We start from the raw sequence: 17,479 nt of genomic DNA on the forward strand, positions 1-17,479 counted from the left end.
TTGTTGTGAGGATGACATTGGGAGAGGAGGATGAAATGTACACCACCTTGAGCTTGGGAAAAAGGTAGGATATAAATGGAATGAAAAATGGGCCACATACCAAAACAATGTATTAAACGTGTTTCTGTGCGACTGACCACAGCAAAGACTTGTGGGGGTGTTCTTAAGAATTTAAACTAGGACTGTTTAATTTGACTTTGTGCCATATGCCAACCTACCTATTTTGGAAAGATTTCCTTTATCTTTTGGAGCAGAAAAAAATGGATTCTATGAATTATTTAAAACATTTTTAAAAACCAAACTTTTACAAGGGTGAGAATAGAATGATTCAGTCATGGACTTAGAAATGAGTATTGGTCAGAGAGCTGACAAATCCCTTTTGTTCACAAGATACACTATGCTGGTGGTGGTTGACTGGAGGAGGGCAAATGTTGTCCCTATTTTCAAAAAGGGGGAAAGAGAGGACCCAAACAATTACCGCCCAGTCAGCCTGACATCAATACCAGGAAAGATTCTAGAGCAGATCATTAAGCAAACGGTCATGGTCTGTGACCACCTAGAAAGGAACGCTGTGATCACTAAAAGTCAGCATGGGTTTCTGAAAAATAAGTCATGTCAGACTAATCTGATCTCATTTTTTGACAGAATTACAAGCCTGGTAGATGAAGGGAACGCTGTGGATGTAGCCTATCTTGATTTCAGCAAGACCTTTGACAAGGTGCCCCATGATATTCTTGTAAAGAAGATGGTAAAATGCGGGCTGGACAATGCTACCATTCAGTGGATTTGTAACTGGCTTACTGACCGAACCCAAAGGGTGCTCATCAATGGCTCCTCCTCATCCTGGAGAGTAGTGACTAGTGGGGTGCCACAGGGTTCTGTCTTGGGCCCAGTCTTATTCAACATCTTTATAAACGACTTGGATGATGGGCTTGAGGGCATCCTGAGCAAGTTTGCAGACGACACCAAATTGGGAGGGGTGGCTAATACCCCAGAGGACAGGATCACACTTCAAAATGACCTTAATAGATTAGACAACTGGGCCAAAGCAAACAAGATGAATTTTAACAAGGAGAAATGTAAGGTAATACACTTGGGCAAAAAAAATGAAAGGCACAAATACAGGATGGGTGACACCTGGCTTGAGAGCAGTACATGTGAAAAGGACCTAGGAGTCTTGGTAGACCACAGACTTGACATGAGTCAGCAGTGTGATGCAGCAGCTAAAAAAGCCAATGCAATTCTGGGCTGCATCAATAGGAGTATAGCATCTAGATCTAGGGAAGTAATAGTACCACTGTATTCTGCTCTGGTCAGACCTCACCTGGAGTACTGTGTCCAGTTCTGGGCACCACAGTTCAAGAAGGATACTGACAAGCTGGAACGTGTCCAGAAGAGGGCAACCAAAATGGTCAAAGGCCTGGAAACGATGCCTTATGAGGAATGGCTTAGGGAGCTGGGTATGTTTAGCCTGGAGAAGAGAAGGTTAAGGGGTGATATGATAGCCCTGTTCAAATATATGAAAGGATGTCATATGGAGGAGGAAGAAAGATTGTTTTCTGCTGCTCCAGAGAAGCGGACACGGAGCAATGGATTCAAACTTCAAGAAAGAAGATTCCACCTAAACATTAGGAAGAACTTCCTGACAGTAAGAGCTGTTCGGCAGTGGAATTTGCTACCAAGGAGTGTGGTGGAGTCTCCTTCTTTGGAGGTCTTTAAGCAGAGGCTTGACAGGCATATGTCAAGAATGCTTTGATGGTGTTTCCTGCTTGGCAGGGGGTTGGACTGGATGGCCCTTGTGGTCTCTTCCAACTCTATGATTCTATGATTCTATGGTTAGACCACGTCCCCTCAAATTTGCCAGTAACTTGTGCTCCACCTCTGATGTTGCCACCAGCTTCTCCTCTCTCAGGAACTAAGAGACTGGCAAGCTGTCCCTGTTCCATGGCAGGTATTTTGCTAGCCATGGAGGATGAGCTCACAGGTAAGGGATCTTACATGTAAACCCTACTAGCCAAAGCAGCCTACCAGTTCAGTCATCAGTTTTCTCCACACTTCTTCTGGCCCTGGAATGAGAGGCAGCAGCACTCATAGGAACAAATCTGCTCCTGGGATTCCCAGTGCTTGCATGCTCCGTTTTAAGTTATTTGCTCAGTTTATATCCTGCTCCATCTCAAAAGCTGGAGTGCATTTAAGAAATTGTGCATTTTGCCGGGGAGGCCAAGGTCAGCAGCAGAGTACATACTCTGCATGCAAAAGACCCAGGTTCAACCTGTGGCATCTCTAAATATGGCCGGGAAAGATTCTCCTCTTATGACCTAGAGAACGGATCAGATCTTTATCTCCTCCCCTCTCAGGCTAACTTTGACAGGTGTACAGGACCAATCATCTATCAGTCTTCTGATCTCATAAAGGCATCAAATGACTATCCTGTTACCCAAGGTGGCCCATGGAGAGTAGGGGGGATAGTGACCGAGAAGGATTGACCTCTCTGCCCATAAGATGACAATGAGCAGAAAGTTCAATCCTGCTTTCTGCTCAGTTTGAGTACACAGGAAACTTCAAACAGGATTGAAATACAGTGGTACCTCGGGTTACAAACGCTTCAGGTTACAGACTCTGCTAACCCAGAAATAGTACCTCGGGTTAAGAACTTTGCTTCAGGATGAGAACAGAAATCATGCTCCAGCGGCGTGGCGGCAGCAGGAGGCCCCATTAGCTAAAGTGGTGCTTCAGGTTAAGAACAGTTTCAGGTTAAGAACGGACCTCCAGAATGAATTAAGTTCTTAACCTGAGGTGACACTGTACCTGTGCATTGGCTGGTGCACAGGGAGCTGTTGTTATTATACTGTACATTTATTTATACTCTAGCTTTTTCAACATGGCTTATGGATAAAAGTCCATCAGGAAGCCACCATTCATTTTAATAGGACCTTATCCAGGAATGCTTCCAGCCAGATTGTGCCTGAAGCTTATAAACTGCCGATTACTCTTACATCCATAAAATCCACACAACATCTTTTAATATGCTGCTGGGACAAAAGCAGCTGAGACTTCCTCATCTCTAGCCAGGGTTATGAACTGCAATAGCAGTCAGGTCAGTGGGAGGGCTGGGATTTGCCTGAGTTGTGCTTTGGGTGTGTGGCAAACAAACCGCCATCTCAGCATTCTTTGCAGCCAGGGCTGCTGTTTCTGTAACCTTCAGAGAGGGCTTTCTCTGCCGGGAGAGATTCCACTTCTTTTCTCCCTTCTTAGCACATTGCCATAAAACTTTCTAATCCCTTCTCCGCAAACACTGGAGGCATGTTTGTAGTAGGAGATAAACTGGGTTGGGATGAAAGAGATTGTCCACTCTATCACAACTCCCAAATCTTCTCCTCTCTTCAAAACTGGAGGGGATCAGGCAGACAAGGCTGGGTAGTTATTCCAAGGGAGACAAGGAGGGTGGGACAATCTCTCCATTTAGATTTCTCTAAATTTCTCATGCTTCCTGTCTTGAGATTCAGTTCTCCACATTTTTACATCAGTTTGCAAACATACATATTTTTAAATCCTCAGGAGAAAATTGCTGATGAATTTTCATAACATGCACGTTTTGGTATGCCTTTTCTCCTAATACAGTATACTGCATGCTTGTACAGTAAGTTATTATCAGTGATTTATGTTTGTTGGTGAAATTGTGTCCTAGTATATGCATTTTGGTACACATTCTTTGGGTGCAGAGCAGCACTGAAAAATTCAGAGAAGAGCAGATTTTGAAAGGTGCCTGCATTTCAGCTCCGGTATCGTTTTGAAAACAGCATATAAGGTAGGTTCACGTTTAAATGAGAAGTGAATCAGATCCCTCTTCCCTACTTCCAAGTGAAGGTATTTAAGGAAACAGTTATCAATTGGCAACACATATCCCCCTCTGCCCACTGCTTCCATTACTCAAATCTAGCAACTACCTTGGACCTCAGTTAATAAACCCCACAGGCAGAAGATCTTCCTAGAGGACCCTAACCTTCCACACTCACAAGGGTATTTTAAAATGCTAATTGTAACAGATGAATAAATCCAGATTTGCTCAGCAGGGATGGATTTGTTTTAAGAAGCAATTAAGCACAGAATACTTGATCCTCATGACCAGGCGTCCCCAAACTGCGGCCCTCCAGATGTTTTGGCCTACAACTCCCATCATCCCTAGCTAACAGGACCAGTGGTCGGGGAAGATGGAAATTGTAGTCCAAAACATCTGGAGGGCTGCAGTTTGGGGATGCCTGGTGTACCTACTTGTGCAAAATGCACAATTTCTTAAATGCACTTGAGCAGGCATCCCCAAACTGCGGCCCTCCAGATGTTTTGGCCTACAACTCCCATGATCCCTAGCTAACAGGACCAGTGGTCGGGAAAGATGGGAATTGTAGTCCAAAACATCTGGAGGGGCGAAGTTTGGGGATGCCTGCTCATGACCCTCTGCAGGCCGTTCCCCTTGCACAGCCCCCTATATTCATTTTTGACAACTAAAGATGGGAGTTTCAAGGAAGATTTCACACACACACACTTCCTGACATTTGCCCACACTATTTCTCCTCGAGACCCAGAAACACACACTGAATTCCCCCCCTCCCACAAACACACACATGTACAGGCACAGAGTCAACACAGGCTGTTCACGGAGTACCTGTGGCGTACAGGTGCGCTGCAGTGAAAAATTGCTGGGCTGTCAAAGCACCCTCCCCGTCCTTCCCAGGTTTTCCAAAATACCTTGAGGCAAAAAACACAGCATATTTCACACCCAGAAAGCACTGGTTTTCCCTGCCTGGAAATGGACGTAAATTACTTTCCTCGAAGGTCAGTCGCTGTAAGTTTAAGAAGACACATTGGAGCATCACAGAAAGCTGCAGAATGGCTCTGGAGACCCTATAACCCTCCAGACATTGTTAGACTCCAGTTCCCATCAGCCTCTGCCAGGCCCAGCAGGGCCAATATAGCAAGGAATGATGGGAGTTGGAGTCCCTACCTCCTGCTTCCAAAAGTTTCTAAGGAGGAAATAAAAGTGTTTCGACTCTGCTGTGAGAAAAGGTGGGGCAGAGCTCAACAGCCCCTCAGCCTTTGCTTTCTGCACCCTCAAAACTGCTTCCAGTCCCAGATGCTTGTCCTGCTGCCAGGGCTGAAACAACGGTCCATTTCTGTACATGGAACTGAGAGTTCAAGAGGGGGAGAGAGAAAGTATCGCCATCTTGCCTAGTGCCTTGAGCCTGTTGCTTTGAGATGTGTGCCGTCCGCCTCAAAGGGTCCCTCCTTCATTCTACGTGTTTGGGGAAAGGCTGTCTTGGGTGAAGGCAAGGGACTCTGCACATGATCAGAGGCACTCCACTGTACTTTTATTTCACACCTGTTTCCTTAAAGTTGGGGCATGGGGAAAGATCTAGACCAGCAGAAAAGGCTCCAGATGGGTAAGCAGGCTCATTGTGGCATGGTAATACGGAAAAGATATGGCATGTTGGAAGCTTTTGTGGAGTACGGGTCATTTCATCAGGCTGCACAAACTTCTGCCTCAATAAATACATTCCTCTTCAAGACTGCACAGCTAACTAATGAAACATTATTGATTTGTTTGTTTTTCAAAAAAACTAAGCAACTTCTGCCTGTGATAGAAACAGGACCAGATGTTTGTCTCTGGGAAAAGCCACACACACAAAAGTGTACACAGGATAAGCACAGGATCAGCCCTACAAACCCTGAAACAATAGACAAATTCTCGTTACCCAAACCATATATAAATGCATATTATTTATCCCGGTAGGATATATGTAAGAACATACACACGTCCACAAACACATGCAAAATTCAGTTACAGGGTAAAAGAGAGAGTGCACATTTCGGATCTATACATGCACAGAACATCAAAACGGCCATACAGGGCAATGGAAGAAGCCACACAGACAGGGATTCAGGCCCCAGATATTATTTTCATTGTCAGGCTCTGTCAGAAGAAACACCAGCATTTCTGAACATGTGCAGAGTGCCTTGTTTCCCACTGAAACAAACACTAGTCACACACCCAGTCAGAATCAGGTGAAGGGAATTCTGGTTCACGGGGTGTAGCTTGTAGGAACCCCAGAACGTCCCCTAAAGTTGAGAAGCTACAGTCCGGCCTCAAACATGATAGCCCAGGAATGTCAAAGACAAATGTACAGGCTGAAGCTATTGGCAATATCCCCAGACACACACAAAAACAGGCCAGGCCAGAGGCAAAGTACTACAAATGGAGGGAAAGTCACAACTCAAGTTTGTGTTTGTTCCACTCACCATCCCCCTTTAAAAAAGAAAAAGTGTCGTTCTTGGAAATTATAAATCTAGCCTCCCACCTCAAACCATCAGGGTTGCATGTCCTGGATGATACACACACAGATAAGACAAACGCAGAACCGATTAACACATTTCTGCGCAAGGGGACACCCCAGTCCTCAGCAGAGGAAGACACACACCAGTGCTTTTCTGCCACAAGAGACTCAATCTCAGGGTCATGGGTTCAAGCCCCACGTTGGGCAAAAGACTCCTGCATCGCAACGGGTTGGACTAGATGACCCTTGTGGTTCCTTCCAACTCCAAGGTTCTACGATTGAACTATTCTATGTTTCAAAAAGCAGGCGCGCTGAGGTGGATGACAATCACAAACCTACATTTGGGGATCATGATAGACAGCCTCTTGCTCCCTCTCCGAAACTCCTGTCTGCAAATATCATTCAATCCCCAATACATTCTTTAGAGAGCACCCTTTATGTATACCCAAAACACATGCTGTTCCAACTATTACCTCCTCAGTCTTTTTTTAATGTGTGTGTTTGTTAATTTTAAAGTTTCAAAAACTCACAGTCATGCAGAACAACAATGAATGCCCCTCAATTTTTATTTTGCCTCCTCAGAAGCACATCAAAGACATGTGAAAATTGCTCTCCTTTCTCCTCCTTGTAACCATGAGGGCTACAGCATTATTGTTATTAATTATCTTTGTATGTTTCAATGAATAGCCTCTCAATTTTCCTTTTGCCACATCAGAAGAAAAAATAATTTTCTTGCCATCCTCCCAGGATGTGGGACAGTTGTTTCTCTTTCCTCTATCACGAGAACCGCAACCTTATTAATAATTTTAAATGAAATCTGGGATTCTGGTAATTCTTAGGATTACCTCCCTGCTCCCTTCCTTCTCTCTTACCGAGTTCTGATCAAGGTGATTCCCCCCACCCCCACCCCGCACGCGATGCCTTTCTCTTGCCCCCTCCCTTCCCAGCTTCTGTGCATGTTTCAAATCCTGGACATAGTCGTATCAAATCGACCTCAAATTCTATAGAGACACCCTCCGCAGTGCACTGATCTTCTCCACTCTCCCCCCCACACACACACACAACCATACAGGGTCTGTTCAATATTTGAGAAGCAGGGGTGTTTCCTATTGACAAGACCCCACCCCACCCCCGCTAAGGAAGAAGTCGTGTGTGTCAAGTGAAAGGATTCATTTCACTGGGTGGCGGCGGGAGGGGGGCAGCCGCGCAGGAACCAGGATCCTACACAGGGTCAAGTGGGGGAGGGGAGAGAGAGAGATGCATGCAGCGGGGGGTGTCTCTCGCTCTTTTCTCGCCCCCCACTAAAATAGCATGCATGCGCTGTCTCTCTCACACACAAACACACGCTCCAGCACCTCGTTTTCAATGCAACCTCCAGGTCTGCCATGCAGTTACACCCCCCCAGTACATAAACACGACCCCCACCCGGCCACCCACCCACCCAAAAAACAGCCCCCGGAAATCCCTTGCCTGGTTCTTGTCAAACTGCTCCCTCTCCGCCTCCAGGCTGTGCCCCCCTCGGCGGCTGAGCACCCGCGCGGGCACGTTCTTGATGGTGTTCATGTTGCAAGGCGGACGCGCCCGGCAGGAAGCGCGACCCTCGTCGGCCCGGGGCTGGCAGCTGCTCTCCGCGGCTCCGCTCCGCTTCCTTCCTTCCTTGCTTGCTCGCTTCGCCCGCGAGAGCAGCAGCAGCAGCAGCAGCAACCCCGGATCCGCCTGCGAGACTCAGCAGGATTATTCCCGGGGTCGGGAATGCCAAGGCGCACTCGCACCAGGGCGCCCCCAGCGGGCGTGCCGGAGAACTGCCGCCGCCGCTGCTCCGCCTCTTCCCTTCCTCCCTCCTCTAGGCGCTCCTTCTGGCCCAAGAGCAGCAGCTGGCCATTCACAAGGCGAAGCGGGCCACGCCCCCGTGCCAAGCGGCAGCCAATCCGCGCCCTCCCCTCGCTTCCGCGCCCCCCTGGGTTGCGATGCGTGCAGGAGGCTCGTTCGTCCCTGGGCCGGCGCAGCAGCGCCTCGTAGGAAGCTGCCTCATTGCAAAGGAAGCTGGCCAAACCTGGTTCGCAGGTTTCTTCGTTGAGGCAAGGTGGGGCGGCTGCCTCTGGCGGCAGGATCCTGGGGCAATAGATCCGGCCCGGGCTGCAAGGAACGCGGTGCATGTAGATCTTTATACCCACCCGCTCCTGTTCTCGTGGTTTTTGAAAGTTTATATACCGGTATATATACAGTATATTCATTAAAGTTTATGTATATATTCATTAAAGTTGTGACCATTTCTAACCCAGATCATTGTCTGCTTGAGATTAGTTACAGGTAGGTAGCCGTGTTGGTCTGAGTCGAAACAAAATTAAAAAAATTCCTTCAGTAGCATTTTGGTATGAGCTTTCGTGTGCATGCACACTTCATCAGATTCAGTATCTGATGAAGTGTGTATGCACACGAAAGCTCATACCAAAATAAAAACTTAGTTGGTCTTTAAGGTGCTACTGAAGGAATTTTTTTTTATTTTGATGAGCAGAGTTCTGGAGATTATTAATACATTTTACATTTAGCCACTGCCTGGGTCAGGATGGGAGGGGGGTGCATAGCTGCCAAGTTTTCCCTTTTCTCGCGAGGAAGCCTATTCAGCATAATGGAATTTCCCTTGAAAAAAGGGAGAACTTGGCAGCTATGGGGGTGGCGGCACTGCAACTGGGCCTGCAATAAACTACCTACGGTAACTAACTAACTTTGTGCTGAGTTCCCCCAGCTTTTTTTTCCAGGGGGGAAAAACACCGCCTGTTCCCAATGTAGATCCTCAATCCCCCTACTTTTCAGGTGGGGTAGGGTGGAGGTGTCATGTTGTGGTTTGCCTCAGGTGTCAAAATTCTAGCCCTTATGGATCTGAGTAAAGGCAATAAGCAAACACGGAAGTAGGAACATGCCTTCTACCAAAAATCTTAACTTTGAACCTTTTGGTCCACACTGACTGGCAACAAGGTTCTAGATGCAACTCAAATAAAATATACATTTGCAATGAGTTTTAACTGTAAGCCACAGCTTTGGTCCACAGTTGAGCTACAACATTGTTACATTTTGGCTTTTTTCTTTGAGGGGCCAACCTCTTTGAGGGGCCAACCTTTTTTCTTTGAGGGGAGGTGAAGTGTGTGCATGTGTGCTTTGTTTGGTCTGAATCACCCTCAAGTCAGTTTAATGGGGTGATCTGAGGAAAGGGGGATTTTCTCCATTCACTTTCAATATCTCTCCCTCTCCCCCCTCCCCCATCTCTAATATATATGCCAATAAGTATAATTAACACAAAGAAAAAAGTTCTACAGTAGTTACAAGTAGGTAGCCGTGTTGGTCTGCCGTAGTCGAAACAAAATAAAAAAAATCCTTCCATTAGCACCTTAGAGACCAACTAAGTTTGTCATTGGTATGAGCTTTCGTGTGCATGCACACTTGGTATCTGAAGAAGTGTGCATGCACACGAAAGCTCATACCAGTGACAAACTTAGTTGGTCTCTAAGGTGCTACTGGAAGGAATATTTTGTTTTGACAAAGAAAGAGTGGATCAAATGAATGAAAAACCAAATACAACTCAAATTTTCCATACCATTCATGGGCGTAGGCAGGGGGGCAGGAGGGGGCAGCTGCCCCCCCCCCGAAGCAAAAAATAATAATGTATTTTACAGACCATAACCAGCACTTTTCCCCTCCAAAAACTGAAGTGGAAAGGGCTTTGCTTTAGCAAGAACAGCTCAGTCTCCGCTTGCTGGGGGACGGGACGAGAACACAGCTGTAACAAAAACACATCAAATAAATAAAGCAAAGTGGCTGCCGGTAGTTAAGCAGTTAAGACAATGGAGAGGATGTCCCCAGGCAAGATGTGATAGCTCACCACTTCACCCTATTGTTCTTCAGTGGGAGTTGTTAATGAGCATTCAGGGATCGCATTAAGAGTTCTATTGGCAATTTAATGAGGGTGCAGAGGTTTCAATTTGACTAAGGTGGCTCTGCAAGGCTAAAAGGAAGTGAATAAGAAAAGGGGGGCTGTAGCTTTGATAGACACAGTGATGTTTATAAAAGCAGTGGTGTTCCAGTCTGCCCCTCCTCCTGCATCTGTATACTGTAAATCAGGGGTGGCCACCTCCCAAGAGACTCTGATCTACTCACAGAGTTAAAAACTGGGAGTGATCTACCCCCTTTGGGGGGGTTCAGGTCAAAGCTGTTGAGTTTTTTTTAAGGAAGGGAAGCCCTGTTTTGGGGGGTTTATGTCAAACTTGTTGAGCTTCTTTTAGGAGGGAGGGAGGCCCATTTTTGTTTAGGGCTTCAGGTCATACTTCAGCTTTTTTTAGGGAGGAGGAAAATTTTGGGTGAGGTTTTTTTAGGGGTGCCAGTGACCTACCAGTGATCTACCACAGACATCTAGTGATCTACTGGTAGATCACAATCTACCTGTTGGACGTGCCTGCTGTAAATCAAGCAGAGAGAAAGCTGCTTACAAGGCTCCTGTACAGGCGTACCGGTGTCTTCCTCTTGCTGCAGAGTTCCAGCGTCACCCAGAGGCACCCACAAATATGAGTTATCCCTCTCTCTACTTCTTCCTTCCTTCCCCCCCTCTTCCATCCTCAATAAAATACGGGGGGGGCAGATAAGCCCCACATAGAAAGCCCATCAACATGGGGGGGTGACTCTTTCAAATACTGTACGGTATTTACCAGTAATTTTTTTTGGGGGGGGAGAGAGGCACCTAGGCCTCTAGGAGTTGGCTGCTATGCCTAGGAGTAGGACAATTCAAGAAAGCAGAATGATGCATATGCTATGGTAATATATCAATAGAATCATAGAATTGTAGTCGGAAGGGACTACAACCCCCTGCAATGCAGGAATTTTTTCCTAAGGTGGGGCTTGAACCCACGACATGGTTGAAATATTATCCTGATATGCAGCAACGCCTCGGAGCCATCGTGACTGCGGCCGTGCCTTGCCTCGCCCTCGCCCGCCCTGCCACCCCCTCTCGCCTGCCCGACCCTCTCGTCCTCTCCAGCCAAGCAGGGTAGCCGCCGGCGCTGCCAGTCCCAGAAGCACAAGGTGGCCGCCGCCACCGCTGCCACGATGTGGCCGGCCCGCTGGCCCTGTAGCCCCGCCCACATTCCCACTTCGTGGCCCCTCCCCTCCCATGCCTTGGCCCCGCCCCTGAACGACCATGGCTCCCCCCCCCCAGTTTTGATCCTGGGTATGGATATGGCCCTTAGGGATTCTTATTCTGAACAATCTTTGCCAGATGAGAGGGAAAATCCAGCCAAGGGGGAAATGTATCACACACACACACACACACACACACACACACACACACACACACACACGCCTATACAAGTGGTGGTTGTTACGGTTCTTCTTCTCCGGCCATCGCTTGTAGCTCACATCATGTTTACATGTTCGATGTTCCAAGTAGCACGTTGAAATGATTGTTAATGATGAAGGCTTGATGTTGTTGGAGTTTGCTAAGGCCAGTGCTAGCTTGGAAGATTTTATTTCTACCCTTACAGAATTTAGGCTTGCATGGGGAATCTTACGAAGCCAAAAGGGATATATTCTCTGGTAGTTCTGATATAGAATCTGGTAAGGATTCTAAAGTTACTTCTGTAGTGCTGGGATGTGGAATCTGTGCCCTCTGCATCTTGTTCTACTCCCAATCCATTATGCTTCATAGAAAGCGATTCACAAATGAAATGAATTAATACAGGGGTCAGCAAACATTTGCAGCTGGGGGCCGGTCCACTGTCCCTCAGACCTTGTGGGGGGGCCGGACTATATTTTGAAAAAAATTATATGAATGAATTCCTATGCCCCACAAATAACCCAGAGATGCATTGTAAATAAAAGGACACATTCTACTCATGTAAAAACATGCTGATTCCCGAACTGTCCACGGGCCGGATTTAGAAGGCGATTGGGCCGCATCCGGCCCCCGGGCCTTAGTTTGGGGACCCCTGAATTAATAAATAATAGCACCCACCCCTGGAATCTGACCTGGAAAGGATCAGGGGAAGATTGGGTCAGGTAGGACCAAGGAAGGAAGGAAGGGACTCCTCCCCATGGGGTCAAGAGCTTCAAAGCAGACCAGCCCCCTTCAGAAAGAAAGGCTCTCAGGGATTATTCTGCATCCCTTCCCTTTTTATAGGAAGAGACCCTACTGGGTCCCCACATTTAAATTCTTGTCTGGTCTCCTTGCTGGCCTAACTTGGCCAGTTAGAACTGGCGTTGCTACATGTATGTTGTATTTTATGCTGTTTTTAAGTCGTTTTTAATCAATGTTTTACATTTGTTGTTAGCCACCCTGAGTCCAGTTTCTAAATCCAGAAGGGTGGAGTACATAGCTGCCAAGTTATCCCTTTTTTACAGGGATTTTCCCTTATGCTGAATAGGCTTCCTCGCGAGAAAAGTGAAAACTTGGCAGCTATGGTGGAGTATAAATGAATATTATTATTATTATTATTATTATTATTATTATTATTATTATTATTATTATCCTTGTGGGCAGTGTTTTATTTCTAAAAATAAGTAGAGGGGTACTCTCATTTTCCTACTCATATTGAAATATGGCCCCTCAATGAGGCCAAACCTAGATTCACAAAATGCTTAGGGGTATATGTGTCCCGCCCAGGGAAAGAAAAAAAAAACACTGCTTGTTGAACAATGACAGTATTCCCCTTCACTTTTTCCTGGCAAATCGGACTGAACTGGGGAGACAGGCTACCTTTTCAAAGAAAAATGAGAAATTCCTGGCTAGAGAGAAAGGGGTGGGTGGTGGGTGGGAATGCTTGTGCCCCTTCCTTTGCCTTCTCCCACCAACCCTGTGATCACTGTGTGTTTGTGTGTGTGCACGCACACACACACTCATGCACAACCTCAATAAAGCCAGGCAGTCCCCAATCAATAAAGTGCATTTATTGTGCATTTATTCAAAATCCATTTAAAAATATTTGTTTTTATTCCATGCTATTCCAGTTCTCTTTCTTCTTTTCACCAATCGGCGAAATCCTGCCTCTGCCTTCAATCAGCTCGAGACCGAGGCACGTGGAGTTACACAGGAGTAGATCATATATCCTAAGGAACGGGAAAACCCAAAATTCCATGAGATCCCTTGAGGCAAAATAATGTTAACAATTTTCAGATCTCTCTCTGTCCCCTGCCCTGCCCTGTCTTTTGCCAAAACAAAGGTAGCCACCCTGTGCCCAGACAGCAAGACCCCCCTCTCTCTCGGCCTCCCTGAGGTGGTCCAAAGGAAACAAGAGCAAGGCATAAGGCCCCAGCTTGGCTGCAGAAGGAGGTCTACAAAATGCCATCCAACCATCTTAGGGACTCCACTCTGCATCTGTGTAGAGTTTACTCTGGAGCCTTTTCTTCTCCTGAAGCCATCCCATGAGGCAGCAGAGGTTTAGAATCAGAGTTCTCCTCCATGGGCTCCCATCTGGGGGGATGAGCCCCATCACGCCCTCACTTCCCTCTACAGCTTCCTCTGGATCTCATCCGCTCAATCTGCCGGAGTCTGTCTTCTGACACAGGGGAAAGTCCCTCACTCACTGAGGGTTTGAGACCCATTGGTTACCCTCCCCTGGTCCCCTGGCCTCTTCTCCCTCTGACTGCTCATCCTTCTGCCCCCACTGCTCCCTGGGCTCTGAGACGTCTTCCCTTCCTGGTTCTCCAACTGCTTCCTCCCACCATTCCTCTGTGCCCAACCAGTCCATGACATCGTTCCACCCATTGACCTCTGTCCCCAGAAGGCAGCTTCCCCCTACCTGATCTGGTCCCACAGCCACTGCTTCCCTTCTGCCCCCATGAAAGTATGGAAAAGGAGGTCCTGCCGCCATCTTTCTGTCACCTGCAAGAGAAAAAAGGTAAGCAGGATGCCAGGAGTGCCTGCTTCTCTCACAGATGAAACAGGGCATCTCTAACTACAGGTGGGCTTTTGAGAAAGTCTTACCTGCTGAGTTCATTTGTATGTTGGCCTCTCTCTGGTGTCCGCACTGCCTATAAATCTTCAATTATTATATCATCTGGATGGAAGAGAATGAAAATGAAAATGAGATTTTCCCACAGGCCTTTCCCCCCCCCCCCCCATCCTTCAGTCAGGGGCCCAGGTTGGAAAAGTAGCTGGAGTCAGTCCGGACGCTGTCCTCCCAGGCCAGGTGGGAAAGACCTGCCAGGCAGGGAGCAGGTCCTGCCAGACTCCCAGCAGGAAGACCTCAGAGGTGGGTCTTGGGCAAATAAGGGACAAGGTAGTTTGCTGTCTCCAAGGTGTGGGGCTCACCTTCTTCCGGCTTCTGTCGGAAACAGGCCAGGTCCGGCCGAACTACCGTCATCTGCAGAGGAAAGAAAAATCAGGATCAGTTGGGAGCAAGAGAGCACAGAAGCAGCGCCAAGCCAGGAAGGACGGGTCTCCCTCTGTCTTGGGCCCAATCCCTTGTTCCAGAGGACCTCCCTGGGCCCTGCAGCCTCCTGGGCAGAGGTGGAAGGGCAGCCTCTGGCCTCACCCTGGCCCCCAGGGACACACACCACATCATCTGCATTAAAGGTCACTCAGGGATGTGCTATTGGAGAGATGGAAGCAAACACAGGAAGGAATAGAAGAAGGCGAGCTACTTACTCGGAGGTGGGGAAATTTTCGGGCAACGGCCAGCAGCAATGAAATGCTGCTGGCCGCTAGTTTTTGAGCCTCCCCACTTTCCCCCAGGGCGTATCCTCGCAGGTCCTGCAGGAGGGAAGAGCGTCTCAGAGTCAGGGGCCAGTCTGGGCCAAAGCGGCCCTCACTGCCCCCACCACAGAGTCCCTGGCACTTCTGGACCATGAGAGTTTGCCAGCTTTGGTCTTGGACCAAATTGAGGGCCAAACAGGCTCTGTGCCCCAGAAATGGGTAAGGGATGGGGGGGGGACAACCCTAAAACCACCCCTGATGCCATCGGGACACTTACGCTTAAAAGTTGCAGGAGGGTGCCCGCATTGGGGGCTTCCATTAGGAGACTTCCTAGGAGGAGACGGAAGTGGCGCTTCAGCTCCTGCGGGAAAAGAGAGAAGAGAGTTTGAATTTTGGTGAAATATGATGAAGAAGAAAGAGCCATGCAAAGGGAATTTGAGACAAAGGACATACCTCTCTTTCCTCCTCCTTTTCTGGGCCCTGAATAACTGCCTCCATGGTCCTATGGAGGATCGCACTGATCATGTCACAGCTGAATTTGGGCCTCATGGTACTGCAGAGATGAAAGCGAGAGGGTTAGACGCTTCCTCTGAGTCTCCCTTGGAGTTCTGCCCCCCACCCACCCTCCATCCCAAAGACCCCACTCACCTGAGCTGGAGGAGGGCCTCCAAGGCAAGGGCCAGGGTCAGGGGGCGATCCCTGAAGTGCTCCAAGGGCCCCAAGATGTCCTGGAAGAGAACAGAGGAGGAAAATCAGCTCTTTCCGGGGCCTCCAGAGGACAGCTCCCACCCCAAACACCAGGCTTGGCTTTCCAGCGGACCCTAAGCCGGCAGGGTCCTCCTCTCCGCAGATGCACAACCCCTTCCCTAAAGGCCCTCCTTCCCCCCCACCTCCCCGCGGGGGTCCCTCACACCACCCCTCACTCACCAAAATGGCTTTGGCCGTCTCCTGCTTGGAGCACTTCAGGGTTCGCAGCCCCCTGAGCTCAGCTGCCTGGCAGCTCTGGATGACCCCGAGGATGTAGAATTGCTCATCCTCGAGCAGCTGAAATGCAAAAGTCAGACTGTCAGTTCCTTGTGAGGGGAGGGCTTCTCTGCATCTGAAAGTGCAGAGTGGGGGGCAGGTCTGAGGGATCCAGTCCCTGTACTTCTTTTCTGCAATACTCACCCCTGGGGAAGGGATGTGGAACCGCAGAACTGCAAAAAGAAGGACATGCGAACAGGTGAGTCTGTCCCTCAGCCCCTGGCAGGGCTATTCCAAGAGTTTTCTCCTGGATTCCAAGTCCTACTACAGAGGTGGGACATCCCCAGGCCTTGGGGGCCAATCCTGGCCTCTTTTCCCCAGAATGTGGCTCCCCAGGGAAGGTGCCCCTCCTGCTGGCAATTGCCCCCCAGCCATGCCCCCCAGCCCAGCCCCCTGCTTCATTCATTGGACTCCACAAAATGGGTTGGCCTCTGGCGGGAGGGGGTTCCAGCCACTGGCCCAATGGACCTTGGGTCGGATTCAGCCACCTGGCTCTTTCCATCTTTTGACTAGCTCCCCCCCCCAATGCCGATTCCTGCCCTCCTCTGTCCAAAAAAGGAGGGCCACTTGCTCACCTGGCGCCACGGGCTGCTCTGGGCCTTGCTGGGGGGCCACCCTGCGGCAGCGCCGAAACAGGCGCCTTAAGCACCTGATCCTAGAAGAGATGAGCAGAGAGAGAGACTCAGACGCCGGCAGCCCTAATTCTTGGGGGGTGTTTGTGTGTGAGGAGGGGTGTCTGGAGAAGACAGGGAACCACCACCGAATGGGCAGAACAGGCACCATATCCCCCTCCAACTGCAGCCCAAATCAACACCTTCACTTCTGCAAATGTCCCCACAAAACACATCATCCTGACACAGTCCTTTCCTTTTTCCATTCCAAAGGCTCCCGTAAATAAGGGTAGAGCATTTGCCCTAACGAAGGCTGAGCCTTTTGCTCACAAGGCGCTCAACCAATCTGCTCAGCCTATCCAAGTAACTGTCCAATAGCGACCAAGGAGCGCCGCCAAACAGCGCCCCCAGCACAAAGCACACAGGCACTGCAACTGCCGACCAGCCGTGGCCTCTGCTCTACAAATAGGAATTCCCACTGGGAAAAGGGAAAAGCCAGAACCAGCCATGAAAACCGTTCTTGGTCCATTGAAACTAGTCTTTGGCGTTTCAGTCTAGGCTCTTGTACTACCAATCCAGCTGTAGGCTTCTGAAACATGAACCACTTATAAACGCCATCTCCAACGCCTTGAAAGATTCCATCAATGGTGTCTCTGAAAAATGTGACATATCTCTTGGGAAGGCAGGCAAACTAATACTAGTTTCCTGGAAGAAGCAAAGATCCCCAGTATTGAAGCAATGTTTCTTCAACACCAACTTCGTTGGACTGGTCATGTGGTTCAGATGCCTGATTATCATCTTCCCAAGCAACTACTCTATTCCAAACTTAAAAATGGAAA

At 48.5% G+C, this 17,479-nt stretch overlaps 2 protein-coding genes across 3 annotated transcripts in view; both read right to left on the bottom strand.

Annotated features, from left to right (window-relative positions):
- Positions 1-8,112, bottom strand: part of HIP1R (huntingtin interacting protein 1 related) — a 71,250-nt gene extending 63,138 nt beyond the window's left edge. The window contains exon 1 of one of the 2 annotated variants that reach the window (XM_035097656.3): positions 7,800-8,112. In XM_035097656.3, the coding sequence (XP_034953547.1) occupies positions 7,800-7,892 (93 nt within the window). In that variant the 5' untranslated portion in view covers positions 7,893-8,112. The remainder of the gene's footprint in view (positions 1-7,799) is intronic. The other variant, XM_035097655.3, reaches the window with a different exon arrangement.
- Positions 8,113-14,557: 6,445 nt separating this feature from the next.
- Positions 14,558-17,357, bottom strand: LOC148683069 (uncharacterized). The gene is made up of 8 exons (XM_088659888.1): positions 16,605-17,357; positions 16,174-16,202; positions 15,934-16,050; positions 15,655-15,734; positions 15,460-15,559; positions 15,284-15,367; positions 14,959-15,063; positions 14,558-14,674 (listed from the first exon to the last, which is right to left on the bottom strand). Exons 1-8 carry the CDS (start codon positions 16,810-16,812, stop codon positions 14,558-14,560), a joined length of 840 nt encoding a protein of 279 aa, XP_088516014.1. The 5' UTR covers positions 16,813-17,357.
- Positions 17,358-17,479: the final 122 nt, after the last annotated feature.

The sequence above is a fragment of the Zootoca vivipara genome, chromosome 16 (assembly GCF_965207765.1).
Source record: "Zootoca vivipara chromosome 16, rZooViv2.hap1.1, whole genome shotgun sequence".
In the NCBI taxonomy this organism is placed as follows: domain Eukaryota; kingdom Metazoa; phylum Chordata; class Lepidosauria; order Squamata; family Lacertidae; genus Zootoca; species Zootoca vivipara.

Coding starts and splice junctions, on each gene's coding strand:
- LOC148683069 (XM_088659888.1), bottom strand. CDS start 16,812: ATGGTGCCTGTTCTGCCCATTCGGTGGTGGTTCCCTGTCTTCTCCAGA. Junction 16,203..16,604: donor AGAGCAGCCCGTGGCGCCAG/GTGAGCAAGTGG, acceptor TTCTTTTTGCAG/TTCTGCGGTTCCACATCCCT. Junction 15,560..15,654: donor GAGGCCCTCCTCCAGCTCAG/GTGAGTGGGGTC, acceptor TCATCTCTGCAG/TACCATGAGGCCCAAATTCA.